Below are 26,825 nucleotides of genomic sequence, written 5' to 3'. Positions count from 1 at the left end.
TATTGTCAGTTTTGATCAATTTAATGCAATTTAAAAGTTTTAATTTCTTAAAAAAAAAAAAAAAACATATCATATTGACCCCAAAATTTTGAATGGTAGTTTTGTTATGCTGTACATTATATGCAAAAAAGAAAATAAATAAAAATAATTATTGTGTGAAAATCAAAGGAATTGTTTATCAGAATGTCCAACTGTTTTTTAACCAGAGAAAGCTGCGGTTACATTTTACTTCAGGAAAAACAACAACTTGGATGTTCTTCTAAACATCTCTTTCTGTCGTATCCCTTTAAGCCTGCTGTGAGCTAGGAAATGTTTGCACTGTGCACTCATTTTTTCGCTGCTTGCCAGACATGCAATTTTCTGCTGAATCCACCTTAGTACCAAAAGCCTTCTTGCTATTCTTCTGAAATTAGCCCACTGTAAGCCACAGCCATTTACACAGGAAAAAACATATGGAGGCATGTTAGGGGATAAGCCTGCCAGATGACAGCAGGCGGTGCTGGCTGAGAGATATAAAGGAAGAGGAGACAGGGAGAAAGGGAGAGAGAGAGAGAGGTTTGTTTGATTGTTTCTACAGCTCAGTAGGTGAGTTCAACTCTGAGTTACCTCAGCTCAAACAAGATCTTTTAGCAATAGTCAGTATGTGTGAGGGTCAGAGGACAGCTCAGAAATGACAGGGCCCAATAAAAATCCTTGCAAAATTTCTCACATATATCTGAACTTTACAAGACATAGCTGGCTGATGCGTTGAGAAACTTTTACCACTGCAAATGTCCTTTAAGGAACAGTTCACTCAAAAATGAAGATTCTGTTGTCATTTACTGACTGACTTTCTTTCTACTGTTGAACTTCTGCACAACAAAAACAGTCAGTTTGACTTGTGTGCTATATTTAAAGTATTTCACAGTCATTAAATAGCTTTAGGGGCTTTTGTACCGGGTAGTTCTAGGAACTAACCACCAGGGTGGTTCTCCGAGAACTAATAGTTCACCTAGGGCAATTTTCCTGGTTGCATCGCCAGTAGCAACTATGAAGTGACGTAAGCTGCGCTTGTTGTTGTGACTTTTATTTTGACGGCACGGTGGACATTTATTTTGACGCGCTGAGAACGCCAGAGCCTGAGCAAACAAGCGCTCACATTCTCCGTCTTTATTAGTTTACGATTTGTTTAACAGCCTGTCTAATATGTTAGATAGACCTGTTATACAAAGAAAGAAGAAAGAAAGAAGTATATGAAAAAGTATTAGCGTTAGCGTTTCATTGATTGTTTTTGCATGTGTTATACTGTACATGTCTGTGAATATGCAAAAATGTGAATGAGAATTGAGCATTTTCAGTGAATTACAAAAAAAAAATGTTGGATTTACTTTTAAAAATATTTTCACTCAGAAATTTCAAATAAATTTGACAAATAATGAACAAAAAAACTTAAAGTTACACATTGAATTAAGCATTTTGAAGTAGAACATTTTAAAATATACTCCAATAATCTTTACAAATTTGAAAAATCATTTTTTTTTTACAATGTACAACTAAAATTTTAGTCTTTTCCTATCATACAACTCCAAAAGACATGAATATAGAGCATGAGTTGTATAGACTACTTTTATGATGACTTTCTGCCATTTTTAGAGCTTGAAAGTTCCCATAAATTTTTGGAAAAGAAAAGCACAAATATTCTGTTATACATCTCTTTTGATGCTAAAATCTACTGGTTTAGACAACATGAGTGAAAATTATTTTTGGGAACTATACCTTTGAAGAGCTAAAGCTGGAGAATTTAACGGATAATCGGTAGAAACTCTAAACTTCCCCTGAAACATCTGCTGTGAGGAAACACACTGCCAAAAAATGATTGGCAGAGATTTGGTTGTTAAGTGAGGTCTGTTCACTGTCTAATGAGAGCTCCATGAAGAGAGAGCAAGCAGAGAATAATGCACATCTTGGCAAGTGTATCAAATATTCTGTGCGTGTGTTTTGTCGTCTATATGACTATATAATATGAGCTCAGGCTTGGATATGCAAAACAACATCACATGACCCCAGCATACTCCACTATCCAGGGGACACCATACAAAATGATAGATATTCAGTTCAAACCTCCAAAAAACAAAAGAGTAAAACTCTGGATCCAGCACCCACGCTGTTTGGTGCATGTGTATATGTGTGTACGAGTGGATATAAATCAAAGAGCGCTCTCTCACACACACACAGCGGGGCCGTGCCAGGGCGCAGAAAAGCAGGAAAGGGCCCTGCAGTCTACCTGTGATGGCAGTGGCTCCCAGCATGGGGGAAGATTAATGCGGGCACTCTGGAGCAGAGCAAACATCCTGAGCTTAATAAGGTACAAACAATTGCTTCCATTTTGTTTGCTATCAAGGGAAAACTAAACTCGAGCTGCTGAGGTGTATTTTTTCATTCTCACATGTGGAAAAGTTGGAGCCGACTTGAGGACTCACTGTACGTGTGCAACAACTACAAAACCACAGCGCTCGTGTCCAAGCGAGAGGGCTTTTTTTCTTAAGCGCGGCCATTATTTGCACCTGAACGATTTCAAAGCGAGTCGATGTGTTACGGTGCGGACGAACGGCCTCACCTCCACTCCCTGTACTTTGAGCTTCATGTGATCCTCCCGCGTGGTCTTCCCATCTTTCCTTTTTTTCCAGCAGTAGCCGTCCTTTCTGTACTTCACCTTCTTCCTATTGTAGAGGATCATCGACCCATTCTGTGGCCTAGATCCAGAAATGAGGGAAAAGGAAAGAGAAAGGGTGGATGGATGGAAGAAAGAAGGAAAGAAAGAAAGAAAATGGGGTTGGGTGGGGTGGGAGAGGAAGAGAAATGTTAGTGCTGAGGGACGTTTTCGGCAGAAGTACAAAGAAGGCAGATTCAAGGCAGAGAGAGAAGCAGCAGTGCTCCAGTGACTAATGCTTCACACACTTGTATACAGGTGTTCATGGCCATGCAGAGTTAAAAAAAGGAAGCCTTAAAGTTACCATGAAATGGTATTTGAAACCCATATTACCTCTGCAATGAAACTTACATTTCTGCTTCATAAATTTACATATTCCTTGCAGAATCTGCAATATGTTTAGCATTTTTTAAACAACAGAAAGCATATATATGCTTTTTTAGAATATACTTAATGAGTTGCTTTTACACTACAGTTCAAAAGTTTGGAGTCAGTAAGATTTTTTTAAAAGAATGAATACTTTTATTCAGCAAGTAAAGACAATATTACAAATAGACATTTATTGCCCTATTTTAACAATCTAAGCGAATGGACTGAATCGCATGGTGCAGGTGCACTTAGGGCATGTCCGAATCTCCTTTTACTAGTTTAACAACGGAAAAAATGGTCGGTGCGCCAGACGCATGGTCCAAAAGGGTTGTACCTAGTCTCTTAATGAGTCATGGGTGTGTCTTGGGTGGAACATGCAATAAACCTATCAGAGTCTCATCTCCCATTCGCTTTAAAAGGCAGGTGCGCTTGCACCATCACTGGACGTGAAAATGATAACTACGTTGGGCTGAAACTAGCAAAAAACACTTGCGTTGCGCTTATTGTTGCACTGCGCTGGGGGTATGATAGGACCCTTAAAATGTTACAAAAGATTTGCATTTCAAATAGATGCTGTTCTTTCGATCTTTCATCAAAGAATCCTGAAAAATATAAAGCAGCATAACTGTATTTAACACTGATAATAAGAAGAAATATTTCTGCAAATCAGCATATTAGAATGATTTCTGAAGGAACATGTGACAGACTAGAGTGATAGCTGCTGAAAAATCAACAAAACAGTTCCTTTAAATTGTAATAATATTTCAAAATATTACCATTACTCTATTTTTGAACAGATAAATGCAGCGAGACTTTTTACAAAATGTTAAAAAATCTTACTGACCACAATCTTTTTAATGGTAGTGTATGTATAGAATAATTATGATTTCAGAAGTATAATGATTTCAATTAATTATTACCCCCCCATATTTAAACCATATTTAATTAATCTCCACTGAATGAGATAATTGTGGTGGACTATTAAAAGTCTGCTGGGAATTACTTTTGAGGAGCCTTTTTGACCGGGATGTAAAAGCTCATCTTTATGAAACAACATTGTAAAAAAATGACCGTGATTTTAACGGTAAAAGACTGTAAAAATGCAACGGTGAAAAACAGTTAATTGGTTTACAGAAAGTTTCTGTACTATATACGGTAAATAACTGTAATAGATCTAATGGTACATTTAATGTAATTGTATGCTAAAATATTGTTAAATTTACAGCTTTTGGAAGTGAAAAATAACAAGTCATTGTATAATTTACAGTGAAAAACCATACAAATGACATTCCCACAATTCCCTGCGTGACACTTGACATTTGATGTATTTTCGCTGAAATAACTCTATTTCTTCTTAGTTTTTTCTAATCAGTTATGCACATTAGGGTTTTATGTTACATCTAATGTTCACTGTAAAAAAAAAATCCCCGTAAAATATACGGTAAAAAAAACAGCAGAAAAAAAACAACAACTGTGGTTGCCAGAACTTTACCGTAAAAAAATACGGTAACAACATTTAAGGTTTTATGGGACAGTTCAAAACTATATAATTTAAAGGCTTATATTGTAATAATAATGGTTCATAACTGTTTATTTTACAGTGCACTTTTAAACTGCATTTTACTACCAATTTCATAATCTTTAATACATAAAAATTAACATAAACATAAAAATACTAAATTTGTTAACATGAATAAGTACCTTTTTAATACATGTTCCTGGTCTTATTGTGCACAATTTTTAAATACATGTTACAACGATAACTTGGTCGGCCTGGTAACCTGCACAGCTTTTGTTGGTCAACACAGGAAACTCATTATTGCATTTTGATAAAAGACAAGCTTTTTAATATATACAAAGTTCAGTCATGAATCTCTAACCGAGCGCTGATTGGTTCTTTCTACGCCGTGGCATCAGCCAATCAGAAGTAATTCCATATCCACGCAACCATATATATCGTACCCTAGCCTGCGATCGACAAGCTGCGCAATGTGAAGCGCTGTTATCCCTCCTCCTCCCCAGTGCCACCTGTAGAGATCTGCTACAGGGGTTCTACCATTCTTGCAGCAGCCTTTTCCTTGTTTTATTTGACTAAGCTGAACAATTTGTATTTGCTCAGCAGCAACAGCAGCAGCAGCAGTAACTGCAGCAGCAGTAGCAGCAGCAACAGCAGCAGCAGCAACGTAGCAGATCTCGTACGCCAAAATCAAGCCATGTATACTTCATACCCCATGCCAATAAATGCTGGTTGAATTTAATCCACTCCGAGAGTCATGATTGAAATATATAAATATAACATAGACCAATGAGCTGTTCACATGAAGACCAGGAAAGTGTATTAAGAAGGTGCTGGTTATGTTAACCAACAGCAAAACAGCTATTCAGCATTTTTTATTCCCCTGTTGTAGATTATGTAGCCTTTCAAAAACGTGTTCAAATAGGGTTAATTTTCTACTCATGTCAGCTTTAAACATACTAAAACTTGGCTTTGTTTGTCAAGGGAGAGAAAGCCTTATATATCATATAGACCTACGACCAGCAGCGCCTCGCTGATGCAAATGAGCAGCGAAGCGCATCCTGTGGGGAAAACATGCGCGAGAACATCCTCAACTTTCCATTCATAATTCATTCTCACTTTACCATCCCACTGCCCTTTGGTTGATAATGATACCGTGAACGTATCTGAAGAGCTCCCAGCTCGCTTCTCTTTATGACAGTACACATGTTTCCCAACAACTAATAACTGCAGAGCGAGGAGGCATCGCAAGAACACACATTTGTACTCGGCCGTGTGTTCGCACACACATACGGCATCTGCGAGGGCATGCAAGCTCAGTAAAAAGCTACAGGCGCACGCATTAAGGTGCATCTATGGCTGGCAGAGTCTGGCTAGGTCCCAGGAGGCTGCAGTTTTGTTGCATGCGAGTTGGGAGTGTGGGAGTTCAGGCGCTTCAGCAAAGTCTCAGCCATGAAACCAGCTGCTGTTAGCGTCTGTTAGCCAGCCATCACTTTACCCCAGCATGGCAGCAAACACATTATATTCTATCTCTCTCTCTCTCTCTCTCACACACACACACACAAACTCCCCACCCAAACAGCCCTGCCTCTCTGGAAACGGCAAATCATTGTCTGCATGCATTGTCTTGTTTATTTTATCATTTCTTTCTGGCGCAGATTTATTTATAATACTGCATACATCAGTTTGCAGCTCAGCTCATGGGGCGTCTTGTTTATCTTGCAATTGCTCATCAATCATTTCCGGGGACGAGTCTCAGGGGCTGATGGGGCCCCTCTCTCCCTGCACTGTGGCCCCTGACAACACCTTTTAATTAGAGATGCCAGTCAAAATCTGTCATGCACAATCCTCTCTCGTTCTCCCTCAACCGATTTGTCAAGTGCCATAGGTAGTCTGTTTGCCCATCTCGCTTTCATTTCCCGTTTTTATAAAACCACAATTTGTCATGTTCTGACCTTAACACTAATTAATTCTGCTTCTAATCCCATCTCCTATCTCTCTCTTTGTTTCCCATTCTATCATGTCATCTTCTTCCTGATGCTGCTTTCATTCAACTCGCTGGGCTCTTCTGTGTGAATGTCATTCTGAAAGACTTCCTGCTGCACCGCATTCATTCTCTCTCTCTTGGTTTCTCTGCGAGCTTGGGACCATGTCGGCGCTGTTTAAGTCATTAATCTGCTCTCTGTGATGCCTGCTGTGGGATTGAGCCTGAGATACAAGGATAGGAAATGGAATGGAAGACACTGGAGGAAAGAGTTTGCACGTTGAGTTACACTAACCTAATCAGATTTCACTCCAAAGAGAAGCACACCCACACATTATAATATAGCGAATCTATATTCTGTCCTACTTATCTTACACGTTATGGGGTATGTCCACATGGAAGTGTTCTTTCATTCTGTTTATGTTATTTTTAAATTGTTTGTCTATGTGCACATGGCTGGTTAGCATGACTCCCGGTAGCCCCTGCTGTATCTATATCATCCGGTTCTGAAAAAGCATCTTTTTTCACTGATGGCTGTCTATTCTGACAAATTGTCCAATATAAACATGAAAAACGTATAAATCCCGCAGACTCCTTTTTCATGATTTACAGCTTAGACGTAATGGTATATATTTTTTTAGATCTATTCATGTTATCCTGTAGAATCTGAATTAGTGCTATTATTCATTTGGGTCTAGAATTAGATTTGTGCTTTCTTTTTGAATATTTTCTGATAATTTTGCTTGTTTTGTAAGCCGGAGGAAGGCCGATTTAGCCAAAATGTTGCTAATAAAATTTTTAATGATGAAAGTTTGAGTAGTTTGTTGGATTTTTTTGTTTATATTGGACTTTTATAAAATGCAACTACAAATGATTTGTGTGTACAAGGAAAATACATCAACAAAATGATATTTCAAATGTTAACTTTTGCTATGCATTATCACACATTCAATTTTTAGAAAAAGTTCAGAGTGGGAAATACTGAAGTGTTTTAGTATTTGAGTATTTAAAAAGTAGAAAAAAACTGCAGTACTTCCAGGAATAGTAACTAGCAAAAGCCTGGTCATGAAAAAAAAAATGTCTTGGCCGCTCCATCTAGCTGTTTTTAAAAGAAAAACTGTTTGTTCACTCCTTTACTCAAACTTTCCAAAGAAATACAGGACACTTGCTGAGACCACAGACACCATAAACGTACCTCAAGAACGAAAAATAAAACAAACAATAATATCTTACAATAGATCCTTGTCTTACACAAGGATGAGTAAAGATTCTCCCATCTCAATCAAAAAGCTTGTGGAATTGTGGTGAGGCTCATAGGCCAAAGGTCTCCATACCTTACTTATCAGCAGAGAGCACAAGTTACCCAATGTTGCTTTTATCCACTCAAAGACCTTCCTAAGGCAACCACTTTTCAATTTGAGGGAGTTGAAGGAGTGCTTGGCCATTTTCTGAGGAGTGAGACAGACTGCGGGTCCGGCTTGTCTCACCCTCTGTGTACATAAGCTATTCAATTATACTTATCAGAATTATACATATTTATATGTTGCAGGGAAATGCCAACTACTCTGTTATCAAGGCACCATGACAGGAGGCCATGTGTCTCAGAGGCCTAAACGTGACAGATTAATATGGAAATGCAGGAGGCCTTTATTCAGAACAACTTACTGTGATTCAGTTTCAACAGGTTAGCTGAAAGAATAATAAGCTTTGGCCTTCAATCTGCACATGGGCTCATCTAGAAGCTCTAGAGGAACTTAATTTACCAAAGCTAATAGCATTCACAAATTTAGCTTAAAGGGGTCATGATTTTTTTTCCCTGAAGTACACACACACACACACACACACACACACACACAAACACACACACGCAGGTTTGTTTTTGTGAATTGTGGGGACATTCCATAGGTGTAATGGTTTTTATACTGTACAGCCGTATTTTCTATCATCCTACACTAGCCCTACCCCTAAACCTACCCATCACAGAAGAATTTGCACATTCTGTATGATTTATAAGCCTTTTGAAAAATGGGGATACGGGGTAATGTCCTCATAAGTCACCCTCTCCTTGTAATAACTATGTCATACCCATGTCATTATACAAATTCGTGTCCTGATATGTCACAAAAATGCATGCACACACACACACATCTATATATATATATATATATATTCAGTTTGGCGATTGCCATCACAGGAACAAATTACATTTTAAAATTTACTATACCATTTTTACTTGAACCTTAGAATTAAAAGAAGACCCTTAGAATTATTTGACTCTTCACGTCATCTAGTCTAGCAATTCCATTTCTCGATCCCAATCACTCATCTTCTTCCCATCATTTCCTGTCCTTTCTCCACTATAGTACCAATAAAAGTGTCAATAAAATTAAAAAATCTGTACTAAAGCAACACATCTTCCCCTCTCAAATTCCAAATGAAAGTGTGAAAAGGTAATCAAATAAAAATTCAATTTAAATTAATGTGGGGAAAAAAGAAAAGTATGATGACAATGTAACCAAGAAAACCCTTTCACTTTTTCAAATATAAAATGTAATCCATCCATAGACAGTGCTACTCTAAAAAAAACCTCCATTGGCAAGATGTAGAAAATTTCTTGACTATACATTACAAAGACCCAAAAATTAGTTTTTGGGCAATACTTAAAAATGTATGAATTTCGATGCAGAAATATGTCTCTAGATGCGACTTTGTTTGATATTTTGTGAGCACTGTGGTACACTTTCTGTTATAATGCTGAACAATGCATCTATTGTTACATCATTTTATACCCCAAAGTGAAAAGTTTGGCTTAAAGTGTGCTTTTGCTATCTTGATGTAAAGTAAATGCTACTTGGTTGGTTTGATATTTTCTTCTCTAATGCAATAACATTCATACATTTTTAATTGTGGCTTAGGTTTCCAAATATGTTTTGTGGCTGCTGTATAGCTCTGATCGTGATACAACCAAAAGTCAAGCATCTGAATTATAATTGCTGTAACTCCTGCTGAAGAAAAGTCATCAAAACGCATTAGAGAGGGTGAAATGTTTGGCTGGGTGATCTAGTGCTACAAAAGGAGCAGACCATGCAGCTTCTCTAAAGTGCTACAATTCCCTTGGAAAGAAGAGGCCGTTTGATTAATGCAACACTTGTTGTTTTTCTTTGCTCTCAACCTGTGAGTATATGTGTGTGTGAGTAAGATAGAAAGCGAGTGAGCTTTTGAAGATCAGGGAGGTAAGTAGGCTGAAGCCAAGCTCCACAGGAGGGAGTGAGCATGTGCTGTCATCAATTACCCATCATGCTTTCAGACACCACTTCTAATGGCCAGCTACCACCAACCGACATTTATACAAACATGGACACCGATACACACACACAGAGCCACTCATGCTAACATATAATGTGCACCATAAGACCAGATATAAATTATATGCATGCCCAGATACTCACAGGTGCTTTCTCACAAAACAACACACATAGCCAGAATATGAGACACACACACACATACAGCTGCCTGTCAATCTCTACTGAATCAGCATTCAGCATAACATACCCCCAAGTCATAATGACAGCCTCAGGAAGAGTGATGCATCACAACCTTCTACACATACACACATACACAGTCTGGCATGGACTTTCCACAAGATACAATTCCACTTCCTTTGCAATGCCATGTGCTGGTGCTAGAGGTCTGGGACCTGGGTTTGGGTCAGTTCTTCTACAGTATATATAGTATCTTCTGGATTGAGTTTATATCGAATGAAAAAGAAATGATTCAGGTGTCAATAAGCCTGTGCAGACCTATACAGTGTGTGAATTAAGACTTTCGTTGGTCAACTATTTTTTTAAAGTAATTATGTTGGAAATTTATACTGAAGACTTTTTTGAACAAAAGTCTGAAGGTCTCATATGATACATTTGTGCTTTACGAACATGGACTGAACAGAGGATATTGCTTTTAGCAGTAAACTTTGGCTTTATTGAAACTTTCCATTCACAATTTTATATATATATATATATATATATATATATATATATATATATATATATATATATATATATATATATATTTTCTTTACCAAGAAAGTGGCCAGATAAAAACCACTATTTTCTGTTTCAAAACTTTCACATAGCATCTTTTGATTATAAAAACATTACAAATTCAAATCTACATTCTGATTTTAAAAAGTTTATTATAAAAACGTATTATTTTTTCCCCAAAATGCAATAAATCCATGACACTTTTTTTTTCTTCAAAATGCAATTAATCCATCAATATAAAAGTTATTTTTCAAATTGAAAATACAAACAAAGTAAGTTGATTCACATATATGACAGAGTCTATATTTTTATCTTATATACAGGCATTTTACTAAAAATACATTCAGTCGTCACTCCCAAAATGAATTCAACGTGTCATCTTGTTAATGTTATAAATTATTTGTCATTACCAATTAAAGAGTATCTGGCGCCACCACACGGTTAAATAAACACATTTACCGAGTACATTGATATTAAAAACAGCTTTTTAAAAATGCCTTCAATGTTTACAGTGGGTGGAATGGTGCGCTGTGATTGGTTGAGAGCAGATATATCGCATTCTGCAGAGAAAGAACACTGGCGTTTGTCGCGTTTTGGAAAGAAAGGGAGAAAACATGACAGAATAACACGACAGATATCGCATTTTGCGCAAAATTAATTAATTAATTTTTTAAACTGACCAGATACAATACTGATTTTGGTGAAACTCAATTTTTTTTTAAATGGCGTTTATCGCGTTTTGGAACGAAACTCTTCATATATATATATATATATATATATATATATATATATATATATATATATATATATATAGATGTAATAAAGAAGAAAGAAATTATTGAAGAGTACATTAAATTGATCAAAAGTGGCAGTAACACTTTTTGTACACTGTTACAAAAATATATATTTCAAATAAATGCTTTTATTTTGAACAAGTCAAAAAAGTCAATCACAATTTTTCACAAAATATTAAGCAACACAACTGTTTTCAACATTGATGATAATAAGACATGTTTCTTGAGCACCAAATTAGCATATTAGAATGATTTATGAAGGATCATGTGACACTGAAGACTGGAATAATGGCTGTTCAGCCATAAAACTCAGTTTTGTATTTGTTAATATTTCACAATATTAAAGTTTTTAACTTTTTTTGGATTTCTGGAAAATTGTACTGACCCCAAACTCTTGAACAGTAGCGTATAGTAATGCAAAACTTAATTTGTGAATTTCATGATGTGCAGATAAGCAGACAGAACTATCAGAAAGTGATGGAGGCATAAATATAAATCTCTAATAAAGCCCTGAGATCGAAATACATACATCTGCATGTATACATCTCCCTGATGTTTTTCTCTATGAATCTGCATCTTACACAGCACTTTCACTATTCACTTTCACTAGAAGTCCAACTTGCATGTATGATCAACGGTTTGTTTATCAAAGTATGTCATGTCCTCAGCTACATTCACGCACAGTCACACCAAGGAATGCAGGGAAGGCAATGTTACACAGTGAATGCTGAGTCTGACCTCTCTGGCAGGTAAGTTTAAACATTCTTCCTTTCTCTTCCATATCTGATTGCCTGAGAAGCGATGCCTGTCCCTTCCAGCACAAAACAGATGTTCTAGGTATGGTTATCACGATGGGAAAAAGCCAAGACAATTTAAAAAGAATATAAATTACAGTGATTCGCACAATGTCTCGCCCCTCTGAGACCTATGGGTAGGATAAGAGATGATGGAGGGGAGGGGACTTGGTGCTTTTATCTGTGCCCAAACAGCCACGCAGAAGGAGAGTTCAGCTTAACAACTGTCACTGATGATGGGATGGCTGATATTCAGATCTGAGAGAGACAGATACAGACAGATAGAGGGAGACGCAACGGTAACATATAGTCATGATATCACGGTTTCTATAGTGTGCAGTGGTTGGGTTCCAAAGTAAATTTTCTCCATAGTCAATTGATTTTTAACAATAACGTATAAACATATCAATCATGTTGTGATTCATCTGGGAGCTGCTAACTGACCCTTCGCCGGGAGTTTGATTGACAGGCGATCTAACCCATCATAACGCCGAATCCGCCATTTTGTCCGACAAAGCAGTCAGGGGAGTTAGTAGATTATTGTTGGTGGACTTGAACTTGAAAAATGATGTGTACTGGCGTCTTTCTGTGGTTAAAATATGGTTCATTCATGTTTATTTGATGATATTAATGAACTAGTAAGAGATGATTGGTTCATGAGCCGCTTGATCTGAGGCACTACAGCAATCTGTCACAACACATTAAAGAGCCACAAAATGATATTTATTGTTTAAATTTCTTTAAAAATTACAAAATTTGAAATCTGAGACTTTGTTTCCTATCAAAAGTAACCTGCTCTCTCTTGTCTGTCGATACGTTGTCAATGTCCTCTTTGCTCCGCAATGTATTTTTCACTGTGAGAATATGATGTGTGGCGTGAGAGTGGCGTGGCTTGACGGAGGCGGGTCTTTGCGAACGGTCAATTAAGTACATTTTTTTTTTTTAAATCTCCAAGGTGGAAATTAATGGGGAACATACTTCCAGATCTAAGGCCACTGAAAAAGTAGTTGACGGAACTACACGGTTCTCCGTTCAGTGGTGCACGGTGTTAGCGAGCAGGCCTGCTGGGCTGTTCTATCTGTTGAGGAATGACACTGCTGTAGCCAGCTTTAATTAAAGCTTTTGAAGAGCAGGCAGGCGTGCATGAATAAATCACAGAATAGGCTGGCATCAAAGCATTGGTCGATGTGGCTCGGGAGGCTGTGTCTGTGTGGGGTGGGCGCTACATTGGCCTCATTCTTCAAACTTGCCTCACTCACCCTGTCCAGCACCTCCCACTGGGAACCAAATTCATTTCACTTGACTGTTTCACAAAATGCTCTCAGAGCACTCTTGATCTCAGAGGACCAGCGACAATAAAATGGTACATGGGTACACATTTATGGTTATTTAAAATTAATTAATTGCGCAAAAACAAACAAACAAACAAAAAACAATTTAAAATAATTAAAAAACTTTAGAAGTCAGCATTTTTCCCTTTATTTACACTGTAAACCCTCAAAATAATTCATTGGATTTAAGTAGGACAAATTTAAATTAAACAAATTAACTTCTATGAGTATTTAGCACTTTCTTTTTCTTTCGAGTTCACAGAACATATATATTTTAAGTAAAAGTAACTGTTTGATTGTTTTGAGTTTTATGAACTCATTTCTTTTAATTTAAATGAACAAGTTTAACTGAAACTGGGCTGGAATTTCTATTTCCCAGCATGCTTTTCCCATGGCACTCGAAAGGGAGAGTAAATGTTAAAATTAAGTTTTATAATGTTTTTTTTTTGTGCAAGAATAGTGTTAAGTGGGAGATTTAGTAGCGATTAATGTTTTGTTATGCTAATTTGGATGGCTTTCTAACGTTTTGGAGAGTTCCCATCATGGTGACAAGTGGTGCATGCAATTTGGTTTGAGAACAGGTATATTAAATGTTTTATATTGCTGTACTCATTAAGCAAGTGCTATACCATGCTATTGCTAACATGTTAGCAAATTAGCAATTTAACATTTTCTGAATTCTCTGATTGTTATAGCCAGCTAAGTTTTCACTAATAAAAATGTTTATGTTGAGATTACGTGTAATTAGTAATTAGTTTACTCAAATATTTCAATTTAATAACAATTAAAATGTATGAGTACAAAATAAAAATCTGCTAGTTCTACTTGATTAAACTTTGAATTTCTTAACTCAAAAATTTTGATGTAACCTAAATTTTTTTGAGTTTTGCCAACTTATTCGGGTTTACAGTGTATGGTTCACTAACTTATGACAGGAAAAAAACATGAAGGTGGTACTTCTGATAATATATTAAAATTTCTTACTACGAAATTTCCATACAAACCACTGGCCGATACATTCACATAATTTCTTGATAATTAATCACACTAAATTAACACATTAAACTGACAGCCCTAAACCTGATTTTTTTAATTATTATATTTCTATCCCCAAAATGCACTGCACAAGCTCAGTGTTATTTGTTAATTTTAATGAACTGAGACTGCATGTTTTTTGGGGGGGTGCTTTTAGTGTTTATAGCTAGTGGGATTATTGTAAATGAGATCTATCTGCTGCTCTCTTCTGCTCTCAGCATGCTGTTTTCTGTCTGATTTCCTACAGCCAGTACTTATTATGACATTTGGTGAAGAGGATACCTTGTACTATCAATAAAACATGGGTGTGGGGGAATTGCTTACTGCCTAATTTCGTGTAGCAGCTCGCAAATATCTAAACCCTCCAGAGCTTTTTTTTGCGCTCCTGCTAAGAATAGCCTCGCAATTAAATCTAAAACTGCCATGGCAGTGGATACCTCACAGAACTGGAATAGGCTACAATTTTACCAACATTTCTGTGGTGCTGATTTGATTATGCATAAGACTGCTTGGTAATGAGTAAAATGCATATTCACATAGACTTCCCTGCTCTATGTTCATTTTCTGCTGCTTTTCTGGTGGACTTGTTATACATTAGCACCATATGCACAATTGCCAAGATTTCCTCCAGGAATATCTACAACAAGAAGTGGAGCGGTCTGTGAGTCACTGTGCCAACTGCCTATCCTCAAATGACATCAAGACATTAGTGGAACTAGAGTTTTTTTTTTTTTTTTTCTTCCTTTTCTCATTTCCAGCAGAAGGAAATACCAGTGCATGCATTGCAGCAACAGAATGGCATAAAAGTTTAAAGTAAATTGTTTTCTACTGGCAGTGCATGACACAAAGTGATATGTCTTTGCAGAGTGTAGGTTGTTAAAGATGGTTCAAAAGATAATAAAACAAGAAGCACCAAACGCAAATAAGTATGCAAATCAACATAAGAAAGAATTTCAATTGCAATTCAAAATGCAAATATTATCAGGGGTAATTCTAGGATTTCAATATTACTCTAAGGTTAATGAATGTATGTCACAATTAGCTGCTGGGACATTATTTAGTAGAACTAATAATGACTCTCTACTAATGGTTAGAGAGTCGGACTCGTAACCCGAAGGTCGCAGGTTCGAGTCTCAGTACCGACAGTAAATGTAGGTGGGGGGAGTGAATGAACAGCGCTCTTTCCGACTCTCTAACTAATGGTTAGAGGGTCGGACTTGTAACCCGAAGGTCGCAGATTCGAGTCTCAGTACTGGCAGGAAATGTAGGTGGTCACTATGATGAAGTATAGCAAGTGTAGGAAAAATGTCATGATAATCTATCAATAAATGAACACACCATGTCCTCTGCTGCAGACGTTGACGCTGCGCTGCTGCGGATTGAACACACTGAATAATAGATATTAAAAGTTTATTATTCATTATTATTCATATTCATATGAGTTTTAAAGGGGACTGAGGCCATCAAAAATTTGAGTTAATTGCAATTTTTTTAAAGGGGCTGGGTGGAAATTTAGGGGTGCTGAAGCCTGACTGTTGAACATTCCAACAATATCAACAGTATTTCAATAGAATATTTCACTCTTTATTCTTAAATTTCTTAAAGTTCAAAATTTACAAACACCAGAAACAGCATCGGATAAATTGGCCCACAAAACAAAGTATGAATTCAGTCTGACAATGTAAAGAAGAGAAAAATACAAAGAAGAAGAAGAATTAGAAGAATCAAGAGGAAAAAGAAAAATAAGCTAGGAAAAAGAGGAAGAAGCAAAAGAATAAGAATGAGAAGGAGAAAATAAAAACAGAGGAGAATCAGAAGAAGACCAGAACCAAATGTTTCACGAATATATTGTGCTGTTGTGCGAGCACTGTAAATATATTTATATAAAGTGAAGGGAAACATCTAGAGACTGATCTCAACAGGAATGCAGCCTTAAATGGAGAAATTCCAATGTCTCAAACGTTCTCAACATTACTGATGACAGAACAGACAGGCCTTTGGCCTCCAGTTAGATCAAGTGTCAAACTAGGCTTTATGGATCACCTGTGCATGGCCTTCACTCAGAGCTGTGTCCATTCTACACTGCTGACCAGAGCCATCGATCCCTCACCCTACACATTCAGACAGCCAACTATTGATGGCCTTATGATTCATCTGATATGTAATGCTGCAAGAAAAGTGAGGTAAAAGAAAGAAAGAAAGAAAGAAAGAAAGAAAGAAAGAAAGAAAGAAAGAAAGAAAAAGAAGCAGTTTCGTGGCTATAGTCTCAGATGTATAAAGCTCAAGTGAGTGTGGTTGTATATAAGAGACTGTAAGATATGGTGCATTTCTGTCTGGAGTCTAAGGTCATCTGGAGAAGTTACAGATGACTTGTATCTCTGTCTGGGTGGTAGAGCGAATCAAAGAGTCTATCTCACCTTTCACCTATCAATCATGCCCTCCTGCACGCCCCACAAGAGATTCACACTTAATTGGAGATCAGGGATCAGCGCTCAGTCAGTGGTGTCTCAGAATTCACTTGTGCACAAACAAACAGACACACATGTACACCTATCAGAACATTGCGGGATTGTTCTATAAGAACAAAAGCCCTTTTTTCAAGGATGAACTGATGTAAAACACTGTGAGATCTACAAGGAGACAAAGGGAGAGACACAAACCTAGTGAGCTGCCAACATATAGCCTGTCCTAGTTTTTTAGTTCCTAATAGTATTTTATTGAATTATTGATCAAAAAATTGCAGCCTATTAAAAATCTTACTGACCACAAACTTTTGAACGGTAGTGTATATAAGACATATAGTAATATAATATATCCATGATTAGCATATTGCTAATGATGCATTTTTCATCTTCATTATTGTTAACAAAATAAAAATATTTACTTTGTCAGTAATTACATTCACAAGATAATAAAAGAGAGAAACAAATAGAGAAATAGAATCTCAAATCCACTGCCCGTCTGTACTTTCATGTAACACATCACTACATTTGAGAAAAGAACAACCACACCCTCAGTCACCCACAGAGTGTTCTCCAACATATTTTAAGACAGAATCAATGCTGACATGTGACAAAAACTGAAGAAACTTTGCACATACTGTGCTCTTCATTGTCTCTCCATCTAACTTTCAACGAATGAGTTCTCTGTTGTGCTATCACAGCTCTAGTACAGAGAAGCACATTTTAACAGCCCCACTGAGAAGCCCTGAAATTTGAGTTTCAAGTCTCCTTGGTGGAGAAGAAACACACAGACGCCTACCAGGCAATGGGCTCCCTAGCTGGATGCCTTCTCTAGCTTTCTTAAAGGGGTAGTTCACTTAATCACAAATTTCCACAAAATGTACCATACAATATTTTGCATGTAATTACTGTAGAATTAATGGGTCTGGACCTTTCAAGCTTTAAAAGCAACAAAAGAATAATAAAGTGTCATAAAAGTGGTCTGTATGTGCACAATATTTCAAGACTTTTGTAGCCTTACGTGCATGAAAGGAGGAGTGACATCGGATTCATGAATTGCCTGATTTGGTTCACAAAATCAAACTGAATGATCTGTTCATGAATCAGACTGATTAGTTCAACTCAATGACTCACTGATTCAGTCACATCAGGTCTCAAAAAACAGCTCACTGAAGGGGAAGTTTTTCCACACAAAGCTATCAAAAGACTTCAGGTAATTTACACCGTACAAGTTGTAGCATTTCTCCGAAGAAAAATTTTTTGGACCAACATGAGGATGAGTAAATAATAACAATATTTCATTTTTGGGTGATCTACCCCTTTAAATAAACCAATATGTGAAAGAGAGAGTCAGCATATGTGCATACGTGAGTGAGAAACAAGGATGTGTCCTGCATCAGAAGCACAAGCTCAGCAGTTGGACGGCCTTATGCAGCCTTTGGTCTTGGCATCTTCACCTCTGGCCTGGGAGCGAGAAAGGTTGCTTTCCTCCTGCCTGGGCTGAAGTCTCAGCCCTGAGATCTGACCAGCTGAATGATGGAAGTGCTTGCTTTTGGATGAAATCATGGGCTGTGGAATTAAACATCCTTCCTTGACATTTAGCCCTGCGCTCCACACGCCATCAAGCACACTCGCGGAGGCATTGTGGGAATGCCAATTCTCGCTCCCGCCAACAAATTAGTTTAGTGCAAGAGATGTGTGTATGTCTGTCAGTAGTGCAATGCACAGTTTAAGGGGGAAACCTGTCACTCACTTGTCTCCAGAGGGAGAACAGACGAGAATTGGAGATCGAGAGAAGGAAAGAGTCAACTAATGAGGCTGAGTACAGAGAGCAAAGAGAACGCCATTCCCATTGTCATGTAGAGGGGAAGGCAGTGAAAGTGACAAAGGGGGCCAGACACTTTAAGACTGTCATTAAACTTTCCCCTGGCTGCATTTTATGACTGCCTTTGTGTGTCGGAGGAGAGGGGCATCGTAAAGCAACGCTTTGTCTGGTTGCAATCGATTTATTTCCTTCGTTAGGGCCATGACATTGCCTGCTTATGATGTCCTCACGCACACTGTAATTATACAACTGTTCCTGGTTTATTGACAGAACTTTGTTATTTTAATTAGGCTTTATTGGTCACAGGAGCAAACGACGGTGTGATCGGGGATGATCAATGCTGGATATATTTCGGGAAACAATACAGTGTTGCAGGGATGATGCGTTTTTGTAGTCCAAACCTCAGAAAAGTGTTAGCATTTAGCACTTCCGGTTCTACTGTCCTGAAGCCAGTGACTTTTTTGAATGGGTTTGTGGTTAAATGCTTGAAATATAGTCTATAAAGTTGTTTTCATGTTTTATTCTATGACATAAAATACAACAGTAATAACACCTTGTGATTTTTTTTAAAGCTAAAGGCGGGACATTAAATATTATAATGTCAAACAGGTAAACTCATTTACTCACTAGTTTCTTGCAAACTATACTACTCAAATTTTCAGGGATTTTTCTTTTTAATAAAGAAAGTTGTCTGAGTTGTTTAAATAACGAGAGATAATAATTGTTAGAAGCCTAATGGTCATGACGCCACGCGTTTATAGCCTACGTTTAGCTTTTTACTTCTGGCAATTGTATTTAGGCTTCATAAAAGTTGTGTTTATTTGTGAAGGTTATAATGATGAACAAAAATCATAGACGTTTTTTGTCACAGAGCTTTCTTTCTGCAATAATCCAAAAGCCAATGGAAAAACCCTGTTGGGTCTTTGTCGAAGGAACAAGGTGGCTGCTAACTTCCGGGTTGGCCTACATAAATATTTCATTGCAGCAATCTATGAGAACCGGTTATGGACCAGGCTGGCCTTGAGGGGTAGAATGCAGCTTTATCAGTCAGTGTTTATATTCAAAAAAAGACCCCTGGGACCCCTAGTCATAATAATAGTGTGTTTGTGTGTGTTTGTTAGTGGTATTGCAAGGAGGTTTCGCACTGCTGTGTGTGAAGGTGACCTCCAGGGGGGAAGAGGCCACCTGCTTGCTGGGATGGGGTGACAGCGGCCCACCTGTCCTGACGGCGAGCCACAGAACCCCCATCTGCCCCCCGCAGGACGTCTTCTCCCCCAGGGCTCGCTGACCGCCACTGTCAGCCTCTCCTGCAGGCCGGCCGCCTGTCCTCCACCTGACGCCCAGCAGAGCGAGGAGCAGCGGGACTCGCGTCTCGCTGCTTAGCAGCAGCATTGTCACCGCGCTGCTTTGAACTCTCAGAGCCTTTAAGCACACAGTAATGATGAGTCATTCATAAGGTGGGAGCTGAGATTTGATTGAGCGGTCTGAGCATACACACCCTGGTAGGAGGTTTGTCTGTGGCCAGCCTTCAGATACAGCTCTGCAGGTGTCTGGTGTAGCTATTTCTCTACTTTCAGTAAAAACTGAGCAAATTTCAATGCAGTCAAGCTGGATTGCTTTTCCCCCTCTGTTTCTTCATCTCATGCTCTTCAGGCTCATGCACAGCTGCTGTCTTGAACTCTGTATCATTGTGGGTCACTTTGAACTGTTCACTCCTTCTTTTGACTTTTTTGCCTGTAATTTACAGTGTCAAGTTTTTTTTTCTTCTACTCAGGCCCCAATTTGAAACAAGAAACACCACTCCTCCAACATTATAATCTTTTAGTCTATCTATGAATGCTAATCAGCATTGTTGGCACATAAAGCTGATGAATAATGGAAAAAATGGATTAAATGTTGGCACATTAAACTAGTGAATAATGGATAAAACATTATGTTAAGCATTCCTATTGAAAAACCATTCTGGAAAAAACATTAACAGTATTTTCTTTCAGCTTTATATCACAGTATTGTTGAATAGTGAAAAAAGTTCAACTTTGTTATTGAAGAAAACAAGGAAAACACGAACTGTGTTCTTTCAGTTTTCACTCTTCTGTTAAACAATGATAAAATGTACATGCTTCATTAAAGAAAATCAAATTGAATGAACCTTTTGTCACAAATCCTATATTGTTCTGTGTACCTCCTGTGTACGCATATAGCTTATATACACATGTATCATTTTAATTAGAGAAAATTCTAGGGACATTTTAAAAACTGTTAAAAAAACGAATTAAATTATATAATAAAAATATAAACAAAATAGTTATTTTCAATATTCAACAGACAGAAACATACACCTAAATAAAAATACAGTTAATTAAAAAAATAAATAAATAAAACAAAACAAAACAATGCATCAGTATAATGGGCCAATTTTAACTTGAACCTTTTTTCATTATTCATTATTAGTATTAAAGTATGTGCCAACAACACTGATCATAAATAAATAAATAAATTCATAAATAAAGAAGTCTACAGAGAGACACACATACCATTCTCCTAAGCAAAAGGGAGGGAGGGACAAGAAAGTGGTAGGCAGACAGAGAGAGAGATTGGAGCAGCAAGCACCTCATCACACATATTAGGGAAAATGTGCAATGTTTTTGTCTTAATCTGCAAAATCTCTATGTATAAACAAGTCAAACATTCAAATATTGACCTTCACTGATTTATCCCTGGCACTGCTGCATGCTGATCCCTACAACACAGTGTTTCTGTAATCAATCAGGCTGGGCTCAGGCTTTATTTCTGCTGCTGGCTGTGAAGAAAGTGGATGGAGCCCTAGAAGTGGTTCTCAACTGGGGGGTCATGACCTTTTCCAACTCAATACATTGTTGGGCCTACCATAGTAATTTTAACATATTTCAATGTTTGATTTTACAGACATTTTATGTATATTTTTGTAGAATAAACAATTTTTGGTACATTCTTGGGTTAGATTTTAAGTTAAAATTTGGGACCTGAAGCAAAACCAATTGAGAAAACCATAGCCTTAGGCTACTATCCTCTTCTCTTCCCACTGTTTTGTATGATTGCCTGTTGAATCTGTGTGAACCGCTGTTAGCCCGGCTGGCTCTTTCTAAAAGACATGATGATATCTTTACCCATGCAGCAAAGACGTCACAGGGAGAAGCTGATTAACTGCTCCACTGCCCAAGGAGCTCAACTTTAGCAAAGCTCTTTCAGAGATCTGAGAAGTGAGAAGTTAACCCTTTGAGAGAGTGGTTTCTCTATTATCTCAGAGAATACGACTAGACTCCTTCAAGGACCCCAGAATTCAGAGCTGATCTCGAATTGCTAAAACTGCCAGTTTCCATAGCCACTTTTCCATCGTCAGGCCAAACCATTCTCGTTGCTTAACCATTCCAATCCGTGCCGATCCGGCCTAGCTGATTTGGTTTCATTTTCCAGTGCGGGGCTGATAGTGGAGCACTTTGAAATGTTTCGGTTTATGCCTTAGTAATGCAAGAGTTTACAGATGGAATGAGATGCAAGTAGCGACCGTGTTATGGAGGATGATTAGATATTTCTTTTAATTGTATTATTAACTTGTGTTTACTTTGCAGCTTTTGCAGCTACAGAGAAACTGGTTGCCAGGCAACAGACAAGTGACCAATCCTGAGTGACAACGTCACTACATACATTCTACCTGCATGGTTCAGCATGGATAGTGTGCTCAACTGTGCTGAGAATTCCGGGCTGAGAACAATTTGTGCCGTTCAGAACCAAGCTAAAATGGAAATATAATTGGAACTGTTCCTCAAAATTCTTAGAACTGTTCGGGTCGACCGTAGAAAAGTGGCTCGTGTCCAGTACTAAGGGTGAATTTTACGCAAAAACAAATTTCTATTACTGTTTTTGATGAATTTGTGAGTAGCTTTCCTGTGTAAACTCAATAAAAATTTTAAATCACAAATTGACAGAGTCATTTCTTCAATTCTCAATTTGCAGAACTGTCCAACCCAGCCCCCAAGTCTCTGGGCCCTTCTGTAACAACAGTCTATGGAATATTTTTTTGCTTATGTTTTTAAAAAAAAAAACTAACCCTAAGAACAAGCAATAGTAATAGTGATGCTTGCAACAGCAATTACAATAAACGATTATTACCATACGAGTTATGAGCTCTCTTCATAGAAATTCTCATTGCTCAGGTGGCCCATCTTTGTCCAGAGCATTGCGAGGAACAGAATGAAAGCGAAGCGATAAAGAGAGAAATGAGGACTCAAGTGCAGGGCCTTTGGGATGGAGCTGTCCCCTCCGGACTGCTTGAATGGCAGGCTGCACTCAGTCCTCCCCATGCTGCTCCATTTGCTAGGATATACTCTGATTTAACATCCGAGTCCCCAGAGCAGCAGAAATCCAAAAGAGCCTGGCCTGTTCGAGTTAGAATAGCGCTTTTGCCACTAATGACCACCGTCGGCCCTTAGACCCTCCACAAAGGAAAGCACAACACTACATCAGCAACTTTCACTCAAAGCCATTCCTCACACGGGACCAATGAGGCGTCCTCTCCAGGGGCCAGCCATGTTCTTTGTGGCCGTCTTCTGCTGTTATTTTCCTGTCCACTGTGAATTGTTTCAGAGTCCTTCCTATCTGCAATATTAATGACTGATTTGCATGAGTTTAGCCACAGTAGTTATTGTCTGCAGTGTAATAAGCGGTTGTTTTAGTGAGGGCTGAATACTGTGACATCACACTCTTAGTTTCTCTGCTCTGCAGTATTGGAGAGCAACTAACTCCAAGTCACAATGCTGTATTATTTTTCTGTACTATTGTAGCTAATTTATTAGCTGTCTGACCAATCACTACATGGCTCATCCTGTATTTTCAGAAATAGTCGAGAGTTTTGACAGTGGTGAAACAGTATAAATGTCCCTCCCGTGTCAAAGTGAAAGATGGTTTGATAGGTGCCAGAATGAAAGGGAATTAAAGGAAGCATGTCAGATATGGAGTAGCGGTGAACTGCAGACACAGAGTTGGTGCTCCAATGGGGAGTTGAGCAGACCTGATCTCATTACTGTCAGACACACTTTGTCCCTTTAGGGTGCAGGTGACCCCCGTCACCGTGCTCATGGTGCGTACGGACTGGGCTAATCATTCAGTTTTAATCACCAGGATATTCGCTCTTATCCACTCTCTCTCACCCATCAGCCCCTCTGCCTGGCTTGGCCTCTGCCAAGGTCCAGCTCATTTTATTCTAATTGCCTGCGCCCTCAGCTGAGACTGATTTGCCTCATTGTCCTCATCCTTTCTCCATATTTTATCCCCCCTCTGTCGCTTTCCTACCTTCCCTGCTTCTCTAGTATCTTTCAGTCTCTACCCCTTCACCTCGCGTCATTGTCCCTCTTTCACTTCTCTGGCCTCTCGTCTCTCTCTACCGTTCTCGCCGTTTGCTGTCATTGTGATTGTGACTGTGTTTCCAATTTTCTCTGCTCTCCCTCCTCCACTGACCCTTCATTCCGGAGGACAGAACAAATAGCCTCTGCGCTGCCTGACCACAAAAGCGCAATGGCTGACTGGCGTGCTTCGCGCACAATGATGTGAAAAAGAAAGGCAGTCTGGTTCTATTAGGTAAACCTGACGCATTAAGCCAGGGGCTTGTTTGAACCAGTCACGTACAGCGACAAAAAAAGGCTGCACAAAGGCATTGAGAGACTCAGGACGCTGTAGAGGAAAGCCTGTCAGGAAAGGTGGGGGCTCACTGATGGCACTAATGTTATCAGCACACACCTGCATCCATCCCAACAATCACTTAAACGGCAGAGCTCAAAATCATCCGTCACACTCTAATGCAGGCTGAGGTTTCAGATCGAGACCTGTTTAATGTATGAATTTCTCTGAACGTGTTTCTAGCTGGTCCCATAACCTCATGCTAAGGGATTTAGCAGAGAGGTCAGAGTTTGGCTGGTTACTATGTCCTTCTGCGCCCCTGCTGGAAGATACTGCAACTACATTGCACAAAAAAAGAGGGGACTCAGGATGGTTGCATTTTGCTTTAACATCTGTAACTACTTATTTTAAACTGATATAATTTCTCAAATTTTTCTGCAATAAATTAGTTTTAAGAACAAATCCCTAAACTGTAAATTTTGTGTAAAGTTTTTGTAAAAACTTTTTGTTCTTCTTTTATCAAATGGAATATATACACCGATCAGGCATAACATTATGACTACTGACAGGTGAATTGAATAACACCGATTATCTCTTCATCACACCACCTGTTAGTGGGTGGGATATAATAGGGGTGTTCCTGGTCTGCAGTGGTCAGTATTTATCAAAAGTGGTCCAAGGAAGGAACAGTGGTGAACCGCCGACAGGGTCGTGGGCGGGCAAGGCTCATTGATGCACGTGGAGAGCAAAGGCTGGCCGTGTGGTTCGATCCAACAGACGAGCTACTGTAGCTCAAATAAATTGTAGCTCAAAGTTCATGCTGGTTCTGATAGAAAGGTGTCAGAATATACAGTGCATTGCAGTTTGTTGCGTATGGGGCTGCATAGCTGCAGACCAGTCAGGGTGCCCATGCTGACCCCTGCCCACCGCCAAAAGCAGCAACAGTGGGCACGTGAGCATCAGAACAGGACCATGAGGCAATAGAAGAAAGTGGCCTGGTCTGATGAATCATGTTTTCTTTTACATCACATGGATGGCCGGGTACGTCGCTTAGCTGGGGAACACATGGCACCAGGATGCACTATGGGAAGAAGGCAATCCGGCAGAGGCGGTGTGATGCTTTGGGCAATGTTCTGCTGGGAAACCTTGGGTCCTGCCATCCATGTGGAGTTACTTTGACACATACCACCTACCTAAGCATTGCTGCAGACCATGTACACCCTTTCATGGAAACGGTATTCCCTGGTGGCTGTGGCCTCTTTCAGCAGGATAATGTGCCCTGCCACAAAGCAAAAATGGATCAGGAATGGTTGGAGGAGCACAACAATGAGTTTTAGGTGTTGACTTGGCCTCCAAATTCCCCAGATCTCAATCCAATTGAGCATCTGTGGGATGTGCTGAACAAACAAGTCCAATCCATGGAGGCTCCACCTCACAACAATAGTATCTGCTACTAACATCTTGGTGCCAGATACCACAGCACACCTTCAGGGGTCTAGTAGAGTCCATGCCTCGATAGGTCAGTGCTGTTTTGGCAGCAAAAGGGGGACCAACACAATATTAGGAAGGTGGTCATAATGTTATCCCTGATCGGTATTTATATATTATATAGCAGCAAAAAAGATACATAAAATGTTGAACAAATTCTCTTTAACTCTTTAACTCTCTAACATTTAGGTGAAGTTGAGAGTAAATATTATGTATCAAATTAAACAAATCTGCTGATTTTGATGACACCCGTTCTATCATTTAACATGCACTAACCTGATTGCAAATAAAATTTTAAACCACAAGTGAATGCAGTGTTACAACTCGCGCTGTGTTACAACCATTCCCAGTCTCCCGTATATCATTCTCCACTGACGGCCATTGAAAAGCGGTTGAATTCTGGGTACTTTTTTTCTTTCTTTATCGTAAAGTTGCTATTTCAGCAGTTCCCAATATGAAATACACTTGAATTTTATTATTAACGGTCTTGTCATATTATTAGCACTACTGATGAAAGACAACTGCTGTTGATATGGAGAAGTGGTGGATTTGGCCTATCAAGCGTCTGAGTGCTTTCTTCCATTTGATTAGCACTGATTGGAAATGAAATGCTAGCTGGAGTGTGATTGAAAGGTCAGCATGGGGCAAAAGACCAAGTTCTCATAATCACCCTTTGTTTGACCGTTCCACTCACCAAACAACACTTAAAGAAATGTTAAAATAGTGCCCTGCACTAAATTATTATTTGCCACTGACAGAAATGAACTGGATATGGTGTGACACTGAATAGAAAGAAATTTCATCAACCTCCTCAGCCTCTTCTGGTCATCAACCATGTGGCATTCA

The 26,825-nt window shown here is 38.7% G+C and overlaps 1 protein-coding gene across 1 annotated transcript in view; it reads right to left on the bottom strand.

Moving 5' to 3' along the window:
* camta1a (calmodulin binding transcription activator 1a) overlaps positions 1-26,825 on the bottom strand; it is a 436,791-nt gene that overhangs the window by 188,803 nt on the left and 221,163 nt on the right. The window contains 1 exon segment of the mRNA XM_048177455.1: positions 2,597-2,732. Within this exon segment, the coding sequence (XP_048033412.1) occupies positions 2,597-2,732 (136 nt within the window).

Source organism: Megalobrama amblycephala, linkage group LG24 (assembly GCF_018812025.1).
Source record: "Megalobrama amblycephala isolate DHTTF-2021 linkage group LG24, ASM1881202v1, whole genome shotgun sequence".
Classification (NCBI taxonomy): domain Eukaryota; kingdom Metazoa; phylum Chordata; class Actinopteri; order Cypriniformes; family Xenocyprididae; genus Megalobrama; species Megalobrama amblycephala.
This window is presented reverse-complemented; position numbering and strand designations above follow the sequence as displayed.